General features: G+C 41.8%; 1 protein-coding gene across 1 annotated transcript in view; it reads left to right on the top strand.

The window, feature by feature from the left end:
• whrna (whirlin a) overlaps nt 1-24217 on the top strand; it is a 204515-nt gene that overhangs the window by 147765 nt on the left and 32533 nt on the right. Inside the window, exons 8-9 of the mRNA XM_041193961.1 lie at nt 9506-9718; nt 13205-13411. Coding sequence (XP_041049895.1) covers nt 9506-9718; nt 13205-13411 — 420 coding nt within the window. The remainder of the gene's footprint in view (nt 1-9505; nt 9719-13204; nt 13412-24217) is intronic.

The raw sequence follows: 24217 nt of genomic DNA, 5'->3' as shown, positions 1-24217 counted from the left end.
AGCCCTTCTTCTCCTCAACCACTAAGGCTGATGTAAGCATAGTCCATACCCATTTGCATACCCAACGTGCGACAGATGGCCGATGCAGTAATAACAGTAAGACATGGTGTAGAGGGGGTCAAAGGCTAAGGCTGCCTTCTGGGTCAAATGGCCAAGACAGATATGGTACTCACCCTTCCAGAGCACAGCAAATCATTGAAGCGTTTTTGGCACTGTGTGCCAGTGCGCTGGAGGTCATCGTGGGCACTTACAGCCTCACCCACCTCTTCCACACCTGGCTGGTAACATGGGGGACCCTCCTCCCATCCTCAGGATACAGAATCTGACGCCGGTTTCCCACCTCTTGCAGGAGGACAGCAAGGCATGCGTCCGAGAATCTGGAGGCACAGTGGCTCCCCGCTGGCCTCTCCTGCAGCCTGACCCCCTCCTCCTCCATCTCCTCCTCTGCCCTCCATGCAACATTTCTACCTCTCCGAGTGGCCATGGTGCACTGCCTCAAGCAGGCTGCCTGGCCACTCTTTAAACAGGTTGCCGGCTCCCCATTGGAACCGATAGTCTGAGGCCGCCCGCCCCCGCGACTATTTTCCCGTTCTCCACGGGACTCGCTTAGCCGCTGGGTGGGCCTTAATTGGCCCACCCGTGGAAAATGGCGGCGCGGCCCATTTCGCCAGCAACAATCGGCCGCCCGCCCACCGCCGAGTTGGTCGGGCCCACCTGACAGGCAAATGGAAAATTCTGGCCTGTGTTCTTTTTTCATCATTTTCAGCATCTGGGTGTTGCTAACACAACTCACCCATGTTGCTCTTGAGAAGATGGTAGTGGGCTGTTCTCTTAAACCACTAGAGTACATGTGGCGAAGGTGTTAGGTAGGGAGTTGCAGGATTTCTGAATATCATGGTGAAAGTAAGTTAGTTAAATTCCATTTAGGTATGGGTTTTTTTGGCAGGTTGGCTTTGAAATGTAAAAAGACTAATCTGAAATGAATGGATAATTAATTAGCTAAATTAATATAGAACTATAGAACGCATAAATAACAAATGAATGATCCTACTTTTCATTATCCTCACAATTAGTAAGAAAAAATAATTATCTCTTTCAAATTTATTATGCAGATGGATAGCAGACCAAATTACTGGTCACTTAGGTAACGACACAATATAGTTAATTTGGAATTTTTTAAAAATGGCCCTCATCCAAGCACAGAATCCTAATGTGACAAGTTATTTTCCATTCATTCTCATTGTACAGAATTCCAGCTCCTGTGTTAATAATGCAGGTATTGACCTATTTGTGTGCAATTGCTAAGGCATTAGCCCATACATTTTAAACTAATCAACAACTTTGAAATAAAAACGGAAATTTCAGATAAATATGTCTGCTGCTAAATATCTTACTGCATGATTTCAGTGCTCTGATTATCAAGCCTTGATTCAAGGACAAGATTTTCTAAGTATTTTTGTTTTTCTATCATACCTTGGTATCTGTCTCACAAGTTCATGGTACATTTTGCAAATGTGCTCACCATCATTTAAAGCAAATTTGATTAAATGTTTTTTGTGTTCAGATTAGATTATCCAGTGATGGTTGCATAAAAAATATACGTATCAGCTAGCTGTATCTAATTTGAAAAATGTCTGATCAAAGCATTACAATTATTGGCAAACTCTTTGTGTAGCAATTGGACCTGATTTTAAGTGGTAAAGTGTGAGATTTAGGCCAAAGAATTTGACTCTTCAGTGCCACTGGAACCATCATGATGGAAGTTGGAGATGCCAAAAATGGCAAGTGCACCGCTTACAGCCACTTGCACCAGGGTCTTCCTCTCCACACACCATGCTCCCCCTACCCCCCACCCCCCCACCCCCTGCCCCCAACCTTGCCCACCACCCACTAATGCTATTTAAAAGACCAGCCGTCCAACTTGCCAATGGGTGCTTTTGGCTCTTGCAAAGTTTGTGGGAAGTATGGGTTTGCTTGGAGGCACTGTGATGACTTGTTGGATTTTTAAGGGAACATTTCTGCATCCTGAAGGCTGGTTGGAGTTTTCTGCCTGGTGCACAGAAAGCCTGCTACAGTTATAGAGGCTACTCTGCAGCCGCCTCTTAGCCTGCAACAGAACAGGTACATGGAGCAGAGGCGAGAGGGGAAGCTGTGTGTAGAGGGAGAAGGAGGGTTTCTTTCCATGGAAGCTCTACTTCTCCTACCAGTACCTCAACCAGAAACAGTGTTTGAGGCACCTATGACTCTGCAAGGAGGTGCTCAGTGAACTGTGCCAACTCCTTCAACATGACCTGGAGCCACACAGCAGGGAGGTGATGGCAAAACCAGTGGCCCTTAAGGTTGCCTTTGCCCTCATCTTCTACAGAAGCAGATCCTTTCAGACAGGAGCAGCCCACAAAGCCAATTCTTCCCAATTCATCAGCGAGGTGATGGAAGCCCTGTAGACCAAGACAGTGGACTTCATAGTCTTCTCCTATCCCAGAGAGAAGCAGGAGGAGCAACACCTTACTTTGCCAGGGTAGCAGGAGTCCCAATGGCACAAGAAGCCATCGACTGTGTGCATGTGCCTCTGCGGGTTCCAGATAAGAAAGGAGAGAGGTACAGGAAACACAAGGCCTACACTCCACCAATGTGCAGTTAGAGGCTAAGAGTCGCTTCAGGGAGATCGGCTCAAATGTGAAAACTAATTTAAAGAATAGAAAAAGTTTTACTGACACGTCACCTCATGTGACACTGTCACATGAGTTGGGACCTGTCCATAACTTTTATTTTAAAATATTCTGAAATTTTTTAATCCCTCATGAAACCTCATCCCGCACATGGATGAGGTTTCATGTTTCTTCAGAAGCCCACCAGGGCTCCCAGCCTGCCCGCCAGCCTTAAGGCTGGACAGGCAGATCCATTGATTAGTTCAATACTTTATTAATGGTCCTGAAAATATAAACGGGCTGCATCTTTCAGTCGGCGAGTAGGGGGGGCGGGGGTGGGGCCCCCTCGCCAACACGTGAAATGACACGGGGCAATGTCGAGCTGGTGTCCCGAAGTCACCCCGCATCATTTACATTTTCAGGTCGGCGGGCAGCCAAGTCGGCTGATCTGTCAACGGCCACTTAAGGCCATTAATAAGGTTATTGAACTAATCAATGGATCTGCCCGTCCAATCTTAAGGTTGGCGGGCAGGCCAAGAGCCCAGGCGGACTTCTGAAAAAACATGAAACCTCATCCATGGGTGGGATGAGGTTTCATGAGGGATTAAAAAATTTCAGAATATTTTAAAATAGAAGTTGTGGACATGTCCCAACTCATGTGACAGTGTCGGTAAAATTTTTTCTATTCTTTAACTTGGTTTTCACATTTGAGCCGATCTCCCTGAGGCAGCACTTTGCCTCAGGGAGATCTGTGTGCTCTTTTGCGCGTTTGCATGAAAGAACGCACTCCCAGCTCAGGGAATATCCGCTCCCCCGCCCCCCCCCCACCCAATCCCCTGCCAGCACGGGGAGCACATAACGCTTCCTGGTGGACAGCATTCTGGGTGGGCCTTAATTGGCCTGCCCATGTAAAATGGTAGTGTGCTCCCAATTGGGGGCACCGATCAGGGATCAGGAACCTGCCCGCTCCCGCAGACACCCCCCCCCCCAAGTGGGGGGAAAATCCTGCCCAATGACGCGGGGTGACATCAGGATGCTCGCCCGACGTCACCCCATGTCATTTTATGAGTCGGCAAGCGGGCCCCGCCACCTCACTCGCCAACCAGAAGATGCAGCCCAGTAAGTTAACACAATACCCTGGACAGTGGAATTCCAAATGGCTTTTCTCCAGCTTCAGTTTCGTTGCATGGCAGACTTATGCACAAATGCTGGAGACTTCATTAAGGCTATTTCACACACTCCTGTTAGATCTTACATGGTCTTCCGATCTCACATAGCTTTTCATTGTCCTTTATATATGTTTCTGTCTTTTTAATATGTAAATTATATTGCTCCATATGCCTTTGAAACCATATCTTCCTCATAACATAAAAACTTTCATGTTGCCAACATTGCCAATAACCTTTGGGAAAAATAAACACATTTCTTAGCCCTGCTTATCTGGCTAGTTCTAAGCAGACTAAGGTGCCTTTGAAATCCAAATATCCCTTCATTTGTCTAAAAATGCAAATTCCCTTCACACCTTACATGCTAAGCCAGCATCCATGTTTACTCATTAGCATGTCAAGCACCTAGCTTCTTTTGATGATTTAAAGCTTCCAGTCTATTTGACTCCAAATTCAATTAAATCACAGACAGACCCAACTATACTTACCCCCATAAACCTACTTCACAATAAACCAGAAGATTATATGTTAATTTCACAACTGTTGTTTTACTTTCTATGCCTTTCTTTGAAACCAACTCCTCCACAGACTGCAGCAGCTTCTGTGTAATGAGTGCAGCTTCCCTTTAAAATGCGCAGGTGGGCTAAGGCACTTGTCGGCCAAATATGCTGCATGGCTCCCTGTCATGCAACCAGCAGAGCATTCAGTGCTGTGCTGCACGATGAAATTGTTCAACTGAGGAGGCAGGGTGAAGTTTGCTTGCTGCCTGTCTCAATGGGATCAGGCATGGGCGAGTCCCAAGTTGCAACTCCCTCTTGTCTAAAACAATCAAATTTTCCCCCTGAATAGTTAATTGAGGCACCGCTCTTTGAGTTATTGTTGTGAAATTGAATGTAATGATACAGAAAATTGTAGCAGTATTACAATCAGTGTCTTTTCATTATTCTGATTTGCTTTGAATGTTATTTTAATAAAAGGTAATTTTACTACATTGGAGTGGAAGTGAACTGATGTCAACAATTTATCATCAGTTCACACCATTCCAGTTGTTGGATGTTTCAGAAGACAGATGAATTTCCTAAACAAAATCCTTAACCAGGAATAAAGAGGTAGAAATTCAGCTTAGACTGTAGCGCAAAATGGGCAGTATTGCATTAGCTGTCCCTTGACAGCAATGAACTGAATATCAAACAAGATGTAGTAAGGGTGGTCGATATGATGCCACCCACTTGGCGCTACTGTTCAAGCCAAATATTAACCCCATGGTGAGCTGGTGTGTACGATCATTTTCCATAAAGTGCTATGCAGAAGTGTTGATGTCTTCATGTCCTTACTTTGTAACTTAGCAAGGAGTAATGATCCACCTGAAAACACTTGGACTACTTTAACAAAGTGACTTAGCTAAAGCTAACTTTTTAATCATTAGATAATAATTCCTGAAGAACTGTGGTTGTGCAGCTTGCGGGTATATCAACACCCTATGCCATTTTTACGTGTGGGCTAATTTATTCTATACTTCACAAAGCAAATTTTCCAATTCAAGCTAAGTCGGCTTGGGAACTGATTGGACAAAGATCAAGCTTTCTTTCAGAGAAAAGGGAAAATCAAATGCTTCAAATCTTAATTGAGTATTTTTCACTTTATATGAATTTGCAGCAAATTCTTTGTTCATCTCAGTAAATGAGGGAGCTTAATACAAAGAGAGAAAAAAAATGATAACGTAAGTATTAACACCAGGGCAGTGAATCTGTAGACTCTGGATCGTGTGTGCTGTGCTGAAGTCAATTTTGTTCCATTCTGTTTTCAGAGGGCTTCCTGTCCAGGATGTTGCTATAGCCAAAGCCACATCCTACTTGATAGAATGTCACAGGATGTGCAGAGTGCGAAAACCTGTCAGAGTTGGAAATCCTTTCCTTTCCATTTTGTTGCTGGTAAAATTATTGATTGATGACACAATCACCAAAATATACCATTGCATCTATGAACATTAGGTTACAATGTAAGGCATTTCCCTCCACTTATAAGATCCTAAGTGAAATGAGCTTGGACTGTCTACAAAATAAAGCGCTTAATATTTGGGTGCAATACTGTCAGTTTCAGTTGGAGAGCACAAGAATGGTAAGTGCAGCTAATGAGATTGCTGCAGTGATACAGTAAAGTAACATCAGAACAGCCATTCAGCCCCTCGGGACTTTTCCGCAATTCTGTTGGATCTGGTACATTGGCTGATCTGTACATTAACTCCCTTTATCTAACTTTGCTCCACATTGTTTGATACCCTTACCTAGAAAAAGTCTGTCCATCTCAAAATTGAAAATCTCAGTTGATCCACAGCCTTTTGGAGGAGGGTCTTCCAGAATTTGCTTGGGGCTTGTCCCCTCTCCATTGCCACAACTTCAACAGAAATGAACTTAACAGGAACATTTCCTACATTCATTTTGTTTCTAGCAAAATCACTGAAGCACTCTAGAACGCTTGACTGTTTTGCTAGAGAAGGCAAAGGGGAAATCTTCCCACTATCCCTGCAGTGCAACCAGCACCATATGAATCCAGGGTGTTCATTCCTCACCAAAGAAATGAGTAGCCCGATCTTGATTTGCATTCAAGTCAGACAATTTTAGCGATAGCAAAACAGACTCCCTTTGTGCTGCCTAAACTGTTAAATTAATTGCATTGAAAGCATTTTTTATATGTGCTGTTTAGTTCATTTCCTCTGGAGCAGTCCCTTAAACTTGTCTTGTTTCATAAATTGGTTGCATCTTTGCTGCAAGACTAAGAGCAGGGGCTTCTGATTGTTTAATAGACTACAGTGTACGGCCTGGGGAAACAGGCAAGGGACCTGATGTTGATTTAAATCTGATTAATCCACTCAATCCCATTGCTAACAAAATCAGTTTAAAAAAAATGTCTGCACAATCACACTGGTAAGTAAAAACTTATTGATGTGCATCTGTATAGCTCGTCTCATCTGGGACATTCTGCTATTTAAACTGGGTAATAAAATTGCATGGATCAGTGTCCGTGAGGCTCCAGAGATTGTGTTCAGGCTTTTATACATGTGAAATGGCACAACACTAAGCTCCTGTTACATTAATAACAACAGTATTCCAGTGTTAGTGCCAGGCGAGGGGTGGCTTCAGCGCATTTGGTATGTTACACTTTCCTAGCAGTCCCAGTGTTCACAACAACTAAGACAACCACTATATATGTATGAGCTTCAGATACAACTAGAGCATTCCACGGGGTTCATTTTGACATTCGGCAATGCTGTCAAGTGCATGATAATGGCTTGTTCCATTAAAATCTTCTCCCAGCTTTTCCATTGACTTCAGTGGAAAGTAAAATCAGAAGAATTATCTAACAGGAGGCTGAGTTGATATTGTGCACTTTTTAGCAAAACTACCCTTAGTGTGGGCAACTGTTATGACACAGCGGATGATATGTGCCAGGCAGATCAAATCAGTGAGGGAAACCCGATCACATGGTCACAACGGTTTTGCAATTTGTATTTTATTTCAAGATGTGTGCCCTGAATTTAGAAGTAATAAGTCCACCATGACTTCAGAGATTTTTTAGAAAACTAAATTAAACATTAACAAACGAAAAGATTTCAAGCATATACATAGGTCTATAAATTACTACTATAATAACTCCTAAAACCCCGAATTAATCTGACTTCCACTTACTCACCCATTAAGGAAACAGTGAAAACAAATAGGTTTTCAACTGATCCAGTCAAGGCAGCACAATACCATGGACAGTAGAATTCAAATGGCTTTTCCATTTCGGTTTCTGTAGGCAGCAGGCTTAATGCACAAATACTAGAGGCTTCTCACATATCTGTTAGATATTACAATGCATTCCCTAACACAAAGCCTTATCCTCCTTTATACATGTTTCTAACTTTTAATGTAAATTCCATTGTTCCCATATGTCTTTGGAACTTTACCTTTTTCATAATATAAATCTTTTCATGGTGCTAATATTGTCAGTAACCAATGGGAAAGATAAACACACTGCTTGGCCTAGCTTCTCTGGCTAAGTGTAACATCCTACCATCTCTGAAATTCAAACTGCCCTGATTTATCTAAAACGGCAAATTCTCCTCACTTTACATTCTAAAAACTTCAGCCATGTTTACGTATTTAGCATTTCAAACCTAGCTTCTTTTGATGAGTCAAAATGTCCTATAAATCACACACACAAACACACACATGCACACACAGAAACTATCCAAACTGCACTATTATCCTATTTTTTCAATAAATAACAATGATATTATGAGAATTATTTTATTTTCGTGGCACAATTTACTGGCCTAGAAATTGGATCATGCCGTATCCATTTTTCAAGCATGAAACAGGTTCCAGGTGCCCAAATGGCAGCATACCCACACCTATGCCATGCTGGGAATACATTCCTGCCTTATTGGATCAGTAATGTATGGGGCATGTGCCAGAACAATGTAAAAGCATACTTGTATTATTTAAATAAGGTTGCTATCTTGATTGTAGAACCCTTTTGTGAAATTAGTTTGTCTCAGCACTTGCTTTGTCACATGTTAAACTTGCCTATCATCTGTATGTCTCCTAATAGCTCTTTATGTGGCTCGGTGCCCAATTTTGTCTGGTAATGCTTCCATGAAGCACCTTAGGACATTTTCCAACATCAAAGGCACTGTATAAATGTAAGCGCTCATTTTGTCAGAATCCAGGGAATAATCTCACTTAAAATATGCTTTCATTTTTAAAAAAACTCAGCTTTGCACTTGTTTCATCTTTCTTTCCCAGATGCAGAAACTCACAAAACCCCTTTTAAAGTTCAGATCCAAGTTACATGACAGTAAAATGCAATGGAGCCTGGGCCACAGCAATAAAAAGGCAATATTCACAATTCCCTGTCCCAGGCAGGCACACAAAGAGAGATGCCAATTGGGCACGTGCCATTTATTATGAGGTAGTAGAGAACCTGAGGCAATGCAAGCTGTTTCCAAGAAGTGCATCTTACCTTCACCTTGAAAGTATTTTTGAAGAAAACCTGTTCTAACCACAAACCACCAAATTGCTGAATTGAATGGCATTCCATATGCTCTACCTTACTCTGAATCTGCAAGGTAGTTCCTTACTTTGTGGAAAGTGCAATTCAGTGACAAAGATACTGAATATGCAATATTTCACGGCCCTGTTGAATGCTTGAGTTGAGGTTAATTTGGGTTTTGAGTGCTGTGCAATAAGCTGATGCCTGCAACAAAAGCAATTGCTTCTTATCAATCACTGCTTGTATGAATCTGGTTTAATCCCGCTTGATAGCATCTTGCTTATTTGGCAGTGCTTCTTCATTTTGCCTGTCCTCACTCATTGTTAACAAAACCATCTATTATATAGCTTAAAATGGCTCTGTATCAAAAAAGAGTTAAGTAACATACTCAGGTTTTCCGTGAAAGGTACCATTAGAAGTGTAAGTGTCATTCAATTTTGCTTGAATTTCCTCCATTATGCAATATATTGTATACCCAATAAAGTAAATGAAAAGAAACATCAGAAGGTTATAAATGTTTTAATCTTTTTGTGTACATGATCAATTGAACTGTCAGGAGCTATTTTTGAAGGGGAACAGATTAGATTAGTTGCCAGGAATTTCAATGGTTTTCATTCCTGAATTAAATTGTCTTTATTTCTCAATTCTTCACAGCCAATATTTTACAAAGGCTTGGCAGGGTCACAGGTCATGCTGAGCAGCTTAGTGAACCAAGCACGTGCTATGCTGGATGAACAAGCCCGACATCTACTCAATGAGCATGAGCGAGCAACCATGGCCTACTACCTTGACGAGTACAAGGAGAACCACATACCTGTTCAGGCCTTGGTTATGGCCCTCTTTGAACTCCTAAACACGCATGCAAAGGTATGTTCTTGAACGCTGTTTCTAATGTGATTTCCCAGCCAGCGGTTTGACGAACAGAATTGGTCTTGCTTCGCTCAGCAATTTTTTCCAATTCTTCTTCAGATCAGCTAAAAAAAAGCATCATCCGGATTGAGGGCATAAGAGAGTCCATTTTGTAAACTGAACCACACAGGGTAACATCTTTGCCTGAATTTGTTTTGATTGAAAAGTGTAAACTTCAATTCGTTAAAAAGACACCAATTGTAGGCATTTGAAATGAACAAATAAATTGTAATTGAAATCAAATCCCCCACAACTGCTCATGAGAAGTTCTAATATAGTGGTGGTAGAACATACTTGTAAATTAATTGATGTTTTGGCTGGGTCGCTATGTCATGCAACTTTTCATAAAAGCAGGATTACCCTTGGCTTTTAAATTTATTCTGTCTGGGCGCTAATTTTAGTTATAAGAAAACAGGTTCCGAAATAAAATTTTAGAAATAAATTCTCCCCCACCTCTCCTGCACTCTCCCCCCACCACCATCCCCCCCACCCCACCCCCCCCACCACCCACCCCCCACGATTTTTAGTTAATATTCTTCCAGACTATGTGTCATTTCTGCTCCAGAGAATGGAATGTAACCGCTTTCTGGGCATCTATCAAATTGGCCATGAAAATGGACACAAGCAGCCTGGACTGTGATTGTCTTGGCTCCATCTCATTGTGAAAAAATATACTAGTATGTAATAAATATAAATATACCAATATGCAATAAATATAAATATACCAATATGCAATAAATATAAATATACTAGTATGCAATAAATATAAATATACCAATATGCAATAAATATAAATATACCAGTATGCAATAAACCAGGCAGTTCCCATACGCTTTCCAATAAAACTACTGGATTGTTACAAAAATAGGTTGAAAAGTAGTATTGGACTCATTTGAAAATAAAGAGAGAGACTCTACAATTTACCAACATAGAACCATAGAAAAGTTACAGCACAGAAGGAGGCCATTCGGCCCATCTTGTCCATGCCAGCCCGAGGACACTCAGGTGCTCTTTCTAATCCCACCTTCCTCCACCCGGCCCATAGCCCTGCATCTTATAGCACTTTAGGTGCAGATCCAGGTACTTCTTAAAAGAGTTTAAAGTTTCTGCCTCTACCACCAACTTGGGCAGCGAATTCCAGACACCCACTACCCTCTGCGTAAAAAAGTTCTTCCTCATGTCCCCCCTACGCCTTCTGCCACTTATCTTGAATCTATGTCCCCTGATTCTAGAATTCTCCATTATGGAAAACAATTTTATCTTGTCCATTCTATCTATTCCACTCATAATTTTGTACACCTCAATCAAGTCACCTCTCAGCCTTCTTTGTTCTAAGCAAAATAACCCCAACCTATCCAACCTTTCCTCATAGTAACACTTTTCTAGACCTGGCAACATTCTTGTAAACCTCCTCTGCGCTCTCTCTAGAGCTATTAAGTCCTTCCTGTAATGTGGTGACCAGAACTGCACACAATACTCCAGTTGTGGCCTCACCAGTGTTTTATACAATTCCAACATTATATCCTTACTTCTATATTCTACACCTCTGCCAATGAAGGAGAGCATTCCATATGCCTTCTTTACAACCTTGTCTACTTGAACTGCTGCCTTCAGGGAGGTGTACTTGTATCTCTCACTTCATCTACCCCTCTTAGTATATTCCCATTTATTTGTAATCCCTGTAACTGTTTGACCTCCCTAAATGTATGACTTCACACTTCTCTATGTTAAAATCCATCTACCACTTTACCGCCCACTCCACCAACACATTTATATCATTTTGGAGATTATGTCTATCATCGACACTATCCACTACTCGGCCAATCTTTGTGTCATCTGCAAATTTCCCAATCGTGCCCCCCACGTTCACATCACCAACTGTGACTTCACCCACTTGCCCTTCTTCGTTCAACCTTTCTGACAACTGAGAAATTCTTTGAGGTAGATGACAAGACAAGGAGAAAACATGAGAGCTAGCTGTATACACTCAGTTGCTCATCTGTGAAGGGGAACGGCAGCTGTACAACAAACTGAGACATCTGTTAAAGAGTTTCTTTCACAGAAGCAGAACTGTCAACTTGAACTTTTATGAAACCAAACCAAATAAAGAGATGTTACATTGCAAGGGCTGCCAGAGGACAGATAAGACAAGTTCAGAATATGTTTCTATCTCTCTTGCTTTTCTTTTCTCTTTGTGGGTTTAATGGTCTGTCAGTAAATTCTGAGGTAACATCTAAAGTCTTGTTATACAGAATTATTTTGATGGGATTTGCCCTGTATGGTGAATTTGTGTTTTAAATTCTAATCAAAACAAATATATTCTGATTTTGTTATTGTGAATAAAATAAAGGATGGACAAATCTCAGTAGTTGTCAGTGAGCATAAAAATCTAATGTGTACAAATGTACATTCTGGGTAAATATGCTGGCATTTCCTACTCAACATGATTGTGGGAGGACCATTACCACTAGGACTGCAGCAGCTCAAGGAGATGGTCCATCTACACTATGTCAAGGCAACCAAGGTTGGACAGTAAGTGTATTGCCCAACTTTCTCAAATAAATTTGAACAAATGGGTAATTTTGCAAATCTCTGCTGCCAGCACACAGCAAGTTGGAAATACGGCTGCAACACTGTTGGTAAGATCTCTTTAAGCTGTGCTGGCATCTGTCCAGCCCCCACGCTGACAGTGGAGCCCTGCAAAATGACTCCTCATTTGAATTCACTTTCTGTGACTATACTGCAGGTGAAATGAAATTGAATTTTAATAAGAGTTAAGTTTTAACTGAAGAAATTTAAATTATCAGTTTCTGATGGAAGGTCATCAGCCCAACTCTGTTCCCTCTCCATTACTGTTACCTGACCCACTGAGTGGACATCTTCATCATTGACACCATCATCTTTCTAGCCTCACCAATGCTGTTTTCAGCCTGGGATTTATATATCCGCACCCTCCTCCTCTTTAATTTCTTAAGCAATTTTCAGGGTGACAGGGCAAGTGAGCATGGCTCCCAACAGCTTGAATAATACTTGGCATGTGGGTTGGGGGAAATCAGGGTACAAATCTCCAGAGTAATGTGTCAGAGCATTAGTAATTCAGCGCTCTTTTGAAGTGGGACATCAGATCGCAAAAAAAAGGTCTTGATCTCATGTTAATCCTTATGTCCATCTTGTATCCAAACTTATATTTCCATAAATTCTCTGCTGGTTTTAGAACGTTGTCCAACAAGAGTGCACATTGAAAGTTCAGGTGTAAATTGACCATGATGTCCTCAGCCAATGTGTAGAATTGCATTGCCTAGGAGTATTGAAAGGGGATAAAATAGAAATTGGACACAGCAAGAAAATGTGGGTGAATTCGAAAGTTATAGCTTTCATCTTATAAGTACTCTTACTGCACAGTTAACACTGTAAACCTGTGGTATGTTCTTTATTGTTTGTTAGTTCTCTTTGCTCTCGGACATCCGAGGTGTAATCACACCCCAAGATCTGGATAGATTTGATAACATGGTATTGAAACGTGAGATTGAGTCAATGAAAGCTCGCCAGAATTCCAGCACAGGCACGGATTCCTACTCTGTCATGTCTTATGGAGACACAGCCTCATCCTCCATTAGTTATTTCACATCTACGACTCTCAGTTCAGCCAGGGTAAGTGCCCAGAATGCACTGCTTAATGCTATGCCTATTATACAATTCTTCAAAGCCTACTGAAATACTTGATGTAAACACTCACCGCAATGTTGTATATTCGTGTTGAGCATAGTATCAAATCCACATGTTGAATCAATTTGAACTTAACTAATCAATCCAGGGCACAACATAACCTTGACTGGTCCGGTTTCAGATAGTTTATGATCCTTACCAGATGGCACATATTGTTTAAAAACCAAACCAAATTAACAAAAACATGACGAAACTAGACATATTTTCCTCAGACCGTCTTTAGCATAGCAATGCCGGGAGCTTTGGATCAAGCTTTGGTGACTTGTGCATCACAGGTATCAACTATTGAATATTTTGTACAGAGCCTGGCCTTTTCCATCCTAACAGTACCCCATCCCTACCCATAGCTTGTTGCAATCTTTAATTTTTCCAACTCTTAGCTCATCCCTCCACTATTTCATCACCTCAATTCCTCAATTTATCCTTAGACTTGATTCATTCATATTCTTGCCGTAATCAAATATAAGTCATTTCTGTTCTTTCCAATCAATTCTAAACAGATCTGTTAGCAAAATATTTCCATTTGTTCAAAGTTTTAAAATTTGTTTACATTGAAGACTTCGCTCCACAGCAAATTAAAGAATTAATTTTGAAAAAAATGTTTTTTGGAGTAGAACTTAACTTTGCACTGTTGTGTAGATGGGTAAAAGTAAATCAGCATTTTATTTTACGCTCTCCTGATTTTTATTTGCATTGATGTCAATGAGTTAGAAATTGAGAGATGTAAAGCAGGTTTCTAACTCACCATCACATGCTTTGCAATGTTGCACAAGATCAAGACTTAGCCCATTGTGTCAGAAAGCCTGATCAAACTGGCCGCAGTGCCCATTACTTCGGCTTTTCAAGTTGAAATTATTTTAATGTAGATTTTTCCGGTGAAGCATCAGAACAACTGTGCCATCAGCCTGTGATTGGCTGGAAGCCAATGTGCATCAGTGCAGCTGGTGTGTGTTATCAAAGAGAAGTTCCTGGAAAGTCAAAAAAAATGACTAACAAGTCTGGTATTCCATTTTTGTTTTTATTCATAAATCTGGAAAGATTGATGTTTCATGGGAGGCTGGGTGCTTTCATGTTATATTTCAGCATCAAAGAAACTGCAACAGCAGATGGGCCATTTGTGAAAGATGCAGATGTGCTTTTCCTTCTATAATGTTGTTTTCAGCCCCTGTTCATTTGTGTGGAGCATACATTTGTGACAATTTCACCAACTGGAACATCGCTTATCCCCTGCTTTGCCTTCTGTATTATTCAGTTGGCCTAGATTTTTTTTAAGTGCCATCACTGCATTGTCTTGCAGTGCATTTCGCAGGATGACCCTAAGATTGGTTGCCTGTGGTGTCTTTGAGCTAATATGTTTTTTGTCTCTTTTCTGCTCCCATTGAAATGTGATTATTACAGGAGCGCCTGTTATGGTTAATAGACCTTATGGAGGTACAGCTTTTCCTGTGTGTTATCTCAAGTGATGTGGTTTCCATAGTAAATGGGGGCTTATTATGTTGAGTGATGTGGAGCTGCTTTTGTGTGCAGCGGATCCTGTTTGTCATTGATAAGTAGCCCATGTTTGTTTTTAATGGGCTTCTCATGTTGTTTGTCTCAGTGTGCAGTGTGGATTCTGCATGTTTCTTTTGTCGTTGAATGTTATTGTTTATTCTGACCAGGAATATTTCTGTACATCGTAAAAAAAATCCTAACACAATCTGTTTATTATTTTAAAAAGCAGTTGTTTAAAAAAAGTAATAATGGTCCAGAATTTGCAGCAATGGTGACATTAGGCACAAAGGGCAAAAGTGAGATTGTTGTGCACCCTGCTCCACTGGTTCTGTGAAGCAAAAGTACCAGCAAATTATGGTGTGGCAGTACATAATGGCACAGACCACTCACACAATAATTTCCTGGGATCAGAGCATCATAACAATAGCATACACTGTAGATCACCATTATTAGGGAGCAAGTTTTCAGCAAATTCAAACCCCCTTGTTACGGTTCTTCAAACCCTTAAGCAATGAATGAAATACTAGAACACTCTTCAAAGAACGCACTGAATTTCCTGCCCATTAATTTTTGACACTGAATCCATTTCTGCATAGCAGCTTGATGAAACTACTCTGAATTTTAATATGTTCCATAATCTGTTTTCTCACAAAATGAAAGTGCAATATTAACCCTCCATCTGCGTGATATATTTAGTGATGGGAATGTCAGAATATTATGGCACTTTTGCAGATTACAGCAATTATTTTACACACTTCCAAAAAGCTTGATGCTTTAGTGGGATTCACATCTTCTGTTTTCCTGCTTGAAGTCCTGTCCTGTTCACTCTCCTTTACCTGCAGTAAATGTTCATCATTTGTGTATATGATAATAAGGTCAGACCGCAAAGCATTTTGTGACGTAAAGACTACATATGCAAAGGAACATTGCTTGAAAAGGATACCAATTGTTTGCACCTTTTTGTGCACACGACAGAAGAGAGTGCGAGGGGACACTTGCAAAGGGAACATCGACTCCTGCAACCATCAGCACACCTTGGAACCATTTTAAAATATGTTCTGCTCTGAAAATCATCCTCATGGTTGCTGGAGCTTTTACTCATCCTTTTAACTGAGCATAGTACTTAGTTGTACTATCAAACCATATTGCGTTTACTGGGCAGTATCTCTGCAAAACAATCAGGTTTTCTTATATTCTATGTTGCTTACGATGGTAAGGACTTTTTATTTAATCAGCTGCAAGTTATACAAAGTGGATTGTGCAAGAGTTATAGAACTGATTGGTGAAGGTGGAAATGACTCCTTATGATTCAAAATCTCACTTCATAAGTTTGATTGATGCCCTTTATCTTTAAGTTCTCATAAATTTAGCACTTCTAATAAACATCATGGATAGAAGCATAATATTTAAAATGGAACCATTTGTCATTGCACCTTTATAATATGCTGGGTCTTGGATCACTTGTCCTTGGTAATGTGACTGAGGAAGAAAAATGACCAAGATCCTGGAAAAGCTCCCTGTTTTTCCTCAAATGGCACCATGGGATCATTAACATCCACCTTAATCATTGGTGCAGGCAGATGGTTTAACATCTTGTTTGAAATCTAGCACTTCCAACACTGTGGCACTCTTTTGGCAGAGCACTGGAGCATCAACCTAGATTGAAAACTTTGAAGGAAAAATAATATGCAGCATTTTCCTTCTCATTTAAGGAAGATGCATTTCAGCCAGTGTTTGCCACAAATGACTTCTTGTGATTTACAATTTAGTCAAATTTTAAATTTAGATGCCATGAAGATTCCAGACCCATAGGTCGAATAAGTTATGTTAAAGTTTTAGGTGGCTGACTTTGAACATTTGAGCTATATCTTTGGGATTTGGCTATTCATATATTCAGGATCATACAGTACAGAAGGAGGCTGTTCAGTCAACCATGCCTGCCCCAGCTCTTTAATAGATCTATCCCGCACCCCTGCTCTTTCCCTAAAGCCCTACATAGTTTTTCTGTTCAAGATTATGGCAGGAATTTTCCAGCTCCCCCCCCCAAACCCTGCAGCAGGTTTCCCCACGATGGGGCCACCCAGCCATTGAAATCTCCATTCACATCGGAGGGACCGGAAGACCCCGCCAGCGAGAGGGGCTAGAAAATTCTGGCCTATATCCAATTGTCTTTTGAAATTTATTTTTGAATGTGCTTCCATTACCCTTTCCGGCATTGAATTCCAGACCACACCAACTTGCTGCATAAAAATATTTCTCCTCATCTTTCTTGTGGTTCCTTTGCCAATTAACATAAATCGGTATGCTCTGATTTATCAACCCTCCAGCCATTGGGAACAGTTTCTTCTTATTTACTCTACGAAAATTCTTCATTTTTAGCACCAGGCATAACCAAAAATGAGGTGTCAACCTGGCGAAGCTACAACAAAGGACTACTTGCATGTCAAACAGCGGAAGCAGCATGTGATGGACAGAGCTAAGCAATCCCACAACCATGGATCAGTTCTAAGCTCCGCAGTACTGCCACACCCAGTTGTGAATGGTGGTGGATGATTAAGGGACTCACTGGTGGAGAAGGCTCCACAAATATCCCCATCCTCAATGATGGGGGAGCCCAGCACATCTGTGCAAAAGATAAGGCCGAAGCATTTGCAACCATGTTCAGCCAGAAGTGCCGAGTGGATGATCTATTTCGGCTTCCTCCTGAGGACCCAGCATTAAAGTTGCCAGTCTTTATCTAATTCAATTTCTTCTGCAAGATATCAAACAGCAACTGAAGACACTGGATACTGCAAAGGATATGGGCCCTGACAATATTCCGGCAATAGTACTGAAGACTTGTTCTCCAGAATTAGCCATGACACTAGCTAAGCTGTTCCAGTACAGCTACAACACTGGCATCCACCCAGCAATATGGAAAATGGCCCAGGTATATCCTGTCTAAAAAGCAGGACATATCCAGTTTGGACAATTACCACTCCATCAGTCTACTCTTGATCATCAGCAAAGTGATGGAAGGGGTAGCCAAATGGCCTTCTGCTCTCTAAGCTTATATGATTCTATGATCGACGTGGTTTTAAGCGCTCCATTTTATGAAAAGCCTTGGTTGCTTTTCACAGGGGCATAACATGTATAACATAGCTTTTCAATCTCTTCTTTTGGTCTTTTTACTAATGCTTCTTAATCCATGCCTGGAGTGGTTGCAATTGTCACTGAAGTGCTAACCATCACCATGTACACTGTTTGTACATTTGCCCAGGTCCCATCACTTTTTACAGAAATCTAAATGTCCCATAAATTTGACAAAAAGCAATTTTGACCCCATTGTGAGCAGCCATCAATTTAATGGAACCAGTTTGAAAATAAATTAAAAGCACATAACAGTAATGGGTCACCAACACAGCAAATTCACAGAGCAGCTGTCAAATAACACATTAATCAGTGCTGAAAACCACAGTTTAATTTGGTTACACTAATCACCCATGAATCTGGCATTGAAACAGATCATTAATCATGAACAAAAAACATTGCAATGCTTGGATTATTACTGTAAAATCTGAAGTAGCTGATCAAACAATTGGCCTGAACTTCCTCAGAAGGGAAAAAAACACAACATGGACAGGTAACCCACATCCATGAGCTTTCATTCCAAAATTCTGGTGGTTTGGTCAGGGTGTGTGTGGACACGAGCAAATCTCTCACCCACTCCACTTCTTTCTGGCAGTGTTTTGGCAGCATCTCTGTGAACATTTCTGGAATAACCCTGAATTCTGGCCAATGCACTATCTACTAGCCATAGAAAGATCTACACCCCTAAATAGCAGGTGTAAGCCCCATACTGAGCCTTAAAGATATCCCCAAAAGGTTTCTTGACACAGGTATGCAATCCCACAGCATCAAAGTTGTGTCTAATATTGATGTTTTTTAGCTACATCCACAACAATCTCTCTGACGCTAAGCTCTGCTGCAGTTATGAGCCACATATTTTGTTTCACATTCTAAATTGAGGAATTTTTAAATTTTTTTAATGGAGCAACTTTAGGACTAATCCATGGATTGAATCAGCTTTCAAGGTCTCCCTATATGGGCCTGGAATTCAGCCATGAAGTAATTAAATGTAGCCTACAAACATGCAGTTGTGCCTGAGCCATAAAGTATCTGGTAAAAAAGTAATTAATACGTGTGGCCTAAATAAATTCACCCTGGCTTTGGGAGGAACACAACAAGCGAGAATGAAATAAATAAATAAATCCACCCTCAATATGTTCAATCAGGTTTTAGGAGGAGCAGACCAGGAAAGAATGAAAGAGTGAAATAAATGTGCCGTAAATACATCCGATGCCATTTCATTTGCAAGGAAGCCAACTGTGTATTAATTAATTAATCAAAGGATCCCTGATAGTTACAATCAGCCAATGAGACATCAGCCCTGTAACAAAATTCACAACTTAATCAATCAAATGAATGTGCACTGAGCTGCATGAAATCAGGCTTGTCGCAGGAGGATGGTCACACTCTAAGGATGGGCTTTTGTCAATTATAAACAGCCGAGGAACCTGAGGTTACTTTATCCTTCCCTCTATGCTTTTGTAATGTTTAATGTAAGATGGATAGATGGAGTTGAGATACAGATCATGGATGATATTGAATGTGGGACCTGTATGAGGGGCTGAACGGCCTACTCCTGTTATGATGGTCGGGAATTTCTGGCCCTGCTGTGGTGGGACCCACCCCAGAGGATGCGGCAGCCCAGCCAAAAGTCCACTGACTTTCGGCAGGACCGGACGATCCCGGCAGCGGGTGGGGCTGGAAAATCCCACCCTATATTCCCGCAAGACTGTGTATTTACCTATATGTCAGGTCTGGTGTTAAAACCTGATAGTCATCAGAGCTACCTGTAACAAGTCAGAGCTGAGGGCTGAGTGGCAGTTAAATAACTGCCCACCTCCAGAAAATGCCAATTGCTCCAGGCAGATGAGTGCCAAGAGAAAGGAAGTGGGACCCTTGCTGAAGGAGGTACCATTGAAAGGCAGATGAGGTAATCCCTGAAATAGCCATCATCTATAGTAGTAACTATAGTTCTGATAAATGTAGGACTGTAGCTTTAAGAATAATCCTGTGATGTAAGATCACATGATCTGTGTAAACCAATGAGTTAGCAGCATGGGGAACCTCTAGGGGAGAGTTTTTCCTTAGTTTTAGACTTTGATGTACATATATAGTTGCTGCTACTGTCTTGTAAATAAAGTTCAATGTTTCCACCAAGAAAAATTGCTTGGAAAAACAACTCTATAGCAAACTGGCGATGAGGATAAATCAGATCCGGTGCTGTCCCTCGCCCAGCAATTGTGAGTTTCTAACATAATTAAGAAGAAAGGAAGATATACTTATCCGAGATGCTGCAGTTTGGCACACTCGATCCCTTTGAACTATCCACAGATGACTGGTCTCAATATACAGGATGCCTTGTGTTCTACTTTCAAGCCAACAAAATCACAGGGGAAGAAAAGAGGAGGGCGATTCTCCTGAGTATTTGTGGGAGCAAATCCTACAGTTTAATTCGAAGCTTGACTCAGATTCAAAGACTTTCAGTGAATTGCTAGACCTCGTTAAGGGACATTTCCAACCCAAGCCCTCAGTCACAATGCAGAGGTTCAGGTTCAATTCAGGGAATAGAGCTCCAGGGCAGACCATTGCTACCTACATGGCAAAATTAAAACAACTTACAGAATATTTTGGTGAAAGCCTGAATGACATGCTCAGGGATTGTTTGGTCTGTGATGTGCAAGAGAATGTTATTCAGTGTAGGTTACTGGCTAAAGTGGATCTTGATTTTAAGAAAGCGTTAGAAATAGCACTTGCGACGGAAAGCACTGTAAGGGGTTCACAAGCGACTCAAGGTGTGGAAAATGACGCTGTTTTTCTAGTTGGGCGGGAACGGTCAGCCGAAAGTGGCGTGAAAAGCCGGAATCCGCCCGAAACGGGAAACAGTCCCCGCTAATCAAAAATTTAGAGGAACCAGCTCGGCAGCAAATTTGAAAACTAATTTTTATCGACAGGGAAACAATCATATTCCTAACGATTGGTAATTTAAAAAGGCAGTGTGTTATTTCTGTCACAAAAGTGGACACATACTGAAACATTGCAAAGCAAGATTTAAACAGGCTTCCAGGCAACAATCGAAGTCAAGTAAAGTATTTGGTGTAGAAGAGCCAGAAACAACCAATTGTGACATTTATTCGTTATTCAACATGAAAGTTGGGAAGGCAGAGCCAATTATTGTCACAGTGCAAGTGAATGGTAATCCCTTAAAAATGGAAGTAGACACGAGTGCTTCTACCACTGTAACAGGAGAACACACTTTCAGATGTCTAAATAAAGGTGGCCAACAATTAAATTTGGAACAAGTTGAAAATATACACAGGCGAAGAAATCCAGTTAAAAGGCATCACCAGAGTAACTGTTCATTACAGACCAATTGGCACAGATACCAGTGATGGTATTAGAAGGCAGAGGACCAAAACTTCTAGCTTGAAATTGGTTGAGGGAAATTAACCTTGATTGGCCAGAGAGATTTCAAAAGGAAACAGGAAGAGTTCCTGAGTTATAGAATCATAGGGCAGAATTTTCTGCCTACCGGATGGGCGGACCCGGCCCAATCAATGGCGGGTGGGGAGCCGATCCCTGCCAGAGAAGCGGGCCCCGCCGCCATTTTAAGTGGGCGGGACAATTAAGGCCCACGCAGTGTGACGCCCATCGGGAAGTGCTATGCGCCTCCTGTGCGGGTGGAGGGGGATTCCCCAAATGCGAGAGTGCGATCTTTCGCGCGTGCACACGAAAGAGCGCACATCTCCCTGAGGCTAAGTGCTGCCTCAGGGAGATCACTTACAGTTGTATATACATTAAAAATAGAAAAAAAATCCTTAACATGGCCCCCCTCATGTGACAATGTCACACAGAATGGGACATGTTAATAAATTTCATTAAAACTTTATTCAACTTTTTAAATCCTTGCATGAAACCTCATCCCACCAGTGGATGAGGTTTCATGTTTTACCTATTCCCCGCTGGGGGTCCTGGCCTGCCCACCAACCTTAAGGTTGGACGAGCAGGTCCTTTAATTGTTTTAATGACCCTGTCAGTGGCCTCAGTTGGCCATTGACAGGTCGGCAGGCTCACAGCTGATTTTGCTGCAGGCCCGCCTCCCTGAAAATTTAAATGGGGCGGGATGATGTCGGGGGTTCCCTCTGATGTCATCGTGCATCATTTTGCGCTTTGGCGAGCAGGCCCGCCAATGGCAAAATTGAGCCTATAGAGTCATAGAGGTCTACGGCACAGATAAATGCCCTTCGGCCCATCGAGTCTGCGCCAGTCAAACAAGTACCTAACTATTCTAATCCCGTTTTCCAGCACTAGGCCCATAGCCTTGTATGTCATGGCATCGCAAGTGCACATCCAAATACTTCTTAAATGTTATGAGGGTTTCTGCCTCTACCACCCTTTCAGGCAGTGAGTTCCAGATTCCCACCACCCTCTGGGTGAAAAGATTCTTCCTCACATCTCCTGTCGCTTACCTTAAATCTATGCCCCCTGGTTATTGATCCCTCCGCCAAGGGGAAAAGTTCCTTCCTGTCTACCCTAACTATGCCCTTCATAATTTTATACACCTCAACCTTGTCCGCTCTCAATCTCCTCTGCTCCAGGGAAAATAACCCCAGTCTATCCAAACCCTCCTCATAACTAAAACTCTCCAGCCCAGGCAACATCCTGGTAAATCTCCTCAGTTGGAAAAGGAACAAGGCAAGAGAAAGAGCATGGAGCATCCAAGCACTGCAACTGGATGAAAAAGGAGTGTGTAGCTATTCAACAACCTGAAGAAATGAAGACTGTCTTAAACAACGACATGGAAGAACAGCAGAAGAAACTCAAGAAGACTCTGCTGGATGATAGAATTCAAGATGAAGTGAGTGAGTTGCGCAAAGAAAAGGAAAACCTGTTGAAAGACCTTCACAAACTACAAGGATCCCTCAGGTCAAAGTTCGTACCTCTGGAAAATTATGAAGAGAAACAGGAAGAATTTAATGTCATTCTAAACAAACTGAAGAACCAGTTGGCAGAGAAGATGCAGCAATATTCTAGGTTCCAGGAGGAAGCCAACAGATATAAGAAGGAGACAGAAGAGCTGGAGAAACAGCTGAATGAAGCTAAAGAGGCCTTGAGAGCAAAAGTTGTATAACTTTGCAAGATGTGAGTTGCTATGTTTTGGTTAGTCGTGCTCTTGGGCAGTATTTTTAGCCTCTACTGGGGGCAAGCTCATAGGTGGGTGGACACAAAATTACACCTTGCCAGTCAGTATATGGGTTTGCCAGCAACACCATCCCACCCCTGGGCCATTTTCCTGGAAGTGGGATGGTGAGACTAACCTGAAGCGGCAGGTAGCTAATTACAGGTCTATAAAGGCCTATTAAGGCCTATTGTTCGAGATCAACTGGAATTTTCTGATTGGCCTCTGGGCCCCCTGAGACATTGGGAACTAGGCCAGCTGCTTGGAGCTGACAGTCCAGTAGTAAGGCTGCTCATCCATCTTCATGGCTCTGTGGCTGAGTCTATTTTTTATTGAAGAGTTTAAAAAGCTGGAAATTGCCTCCAGGTTGAAGTGTCCTCCCCCTTTCTTCCCTGAAAAGGCAGCCAGTTGCTTCTTCCATGCTGGAGGATCTCCTGTTGGCCCTCCAGCTTCGAGAACCCGACCCCACCTTTAATTGGATGACAAGCCTGCCTTCTGGCCAAGAATTGGCCAATTCATGCAAAATCACTGCCAGGTGACAGTTTCCTCCAGAGAGTGGGCTTCTGACTCCCATCTAGTCCTGATGTCAGAGTCCGGATCCAAAGAGTAAAATCCTGCCCATCTGAGTCAAAAGGATGTGGGTTCAAGCCCCATTCCAAAGATGTGTACAAAAATCTGTGTTGACACTCCAGTACAGTACTGCATTGTCTGGGATCCTGTCTTTCAGAAGAGAAGTTTAATCTAGGCCCTGACTGCACTCTCAGGTGGATGTAAAGAATCCCAACATACTGTATTGAAGAGGAGCATGGGAGCTATCTCTGGAGTCCTGGCCAATATTTATCTCTCAATCAACTTCACTAAAACAGATTATCTGGGCATTACTCCATTGCTGTTTATGAGACCTTCTTGCAAAGTAGCTGGTGTCTGTCCTATTTAGCAACAGTGGCAACACTTTA

This window comes from Carcharodon carcharias, chromosome 8, assembly GCF_017639515.1.
Source record: "Carcharodon carcharias isolate sCarCar2 chromosome 8, sCarCar2.pri, whole genome shotgun sequence".
NCBI classification, from domain to species: domain Eukaryota; kingdom Metazoa; phylum Chordata; class Chondrichthyes; order Lamniformes; family Lamnidae; genus Carcharodon; species Carcharodon carcharias.
Note: the sequence above shows the minus strand (reverse complement) of the source record. Positions and strands in the feature narration are given on the sequence as shown.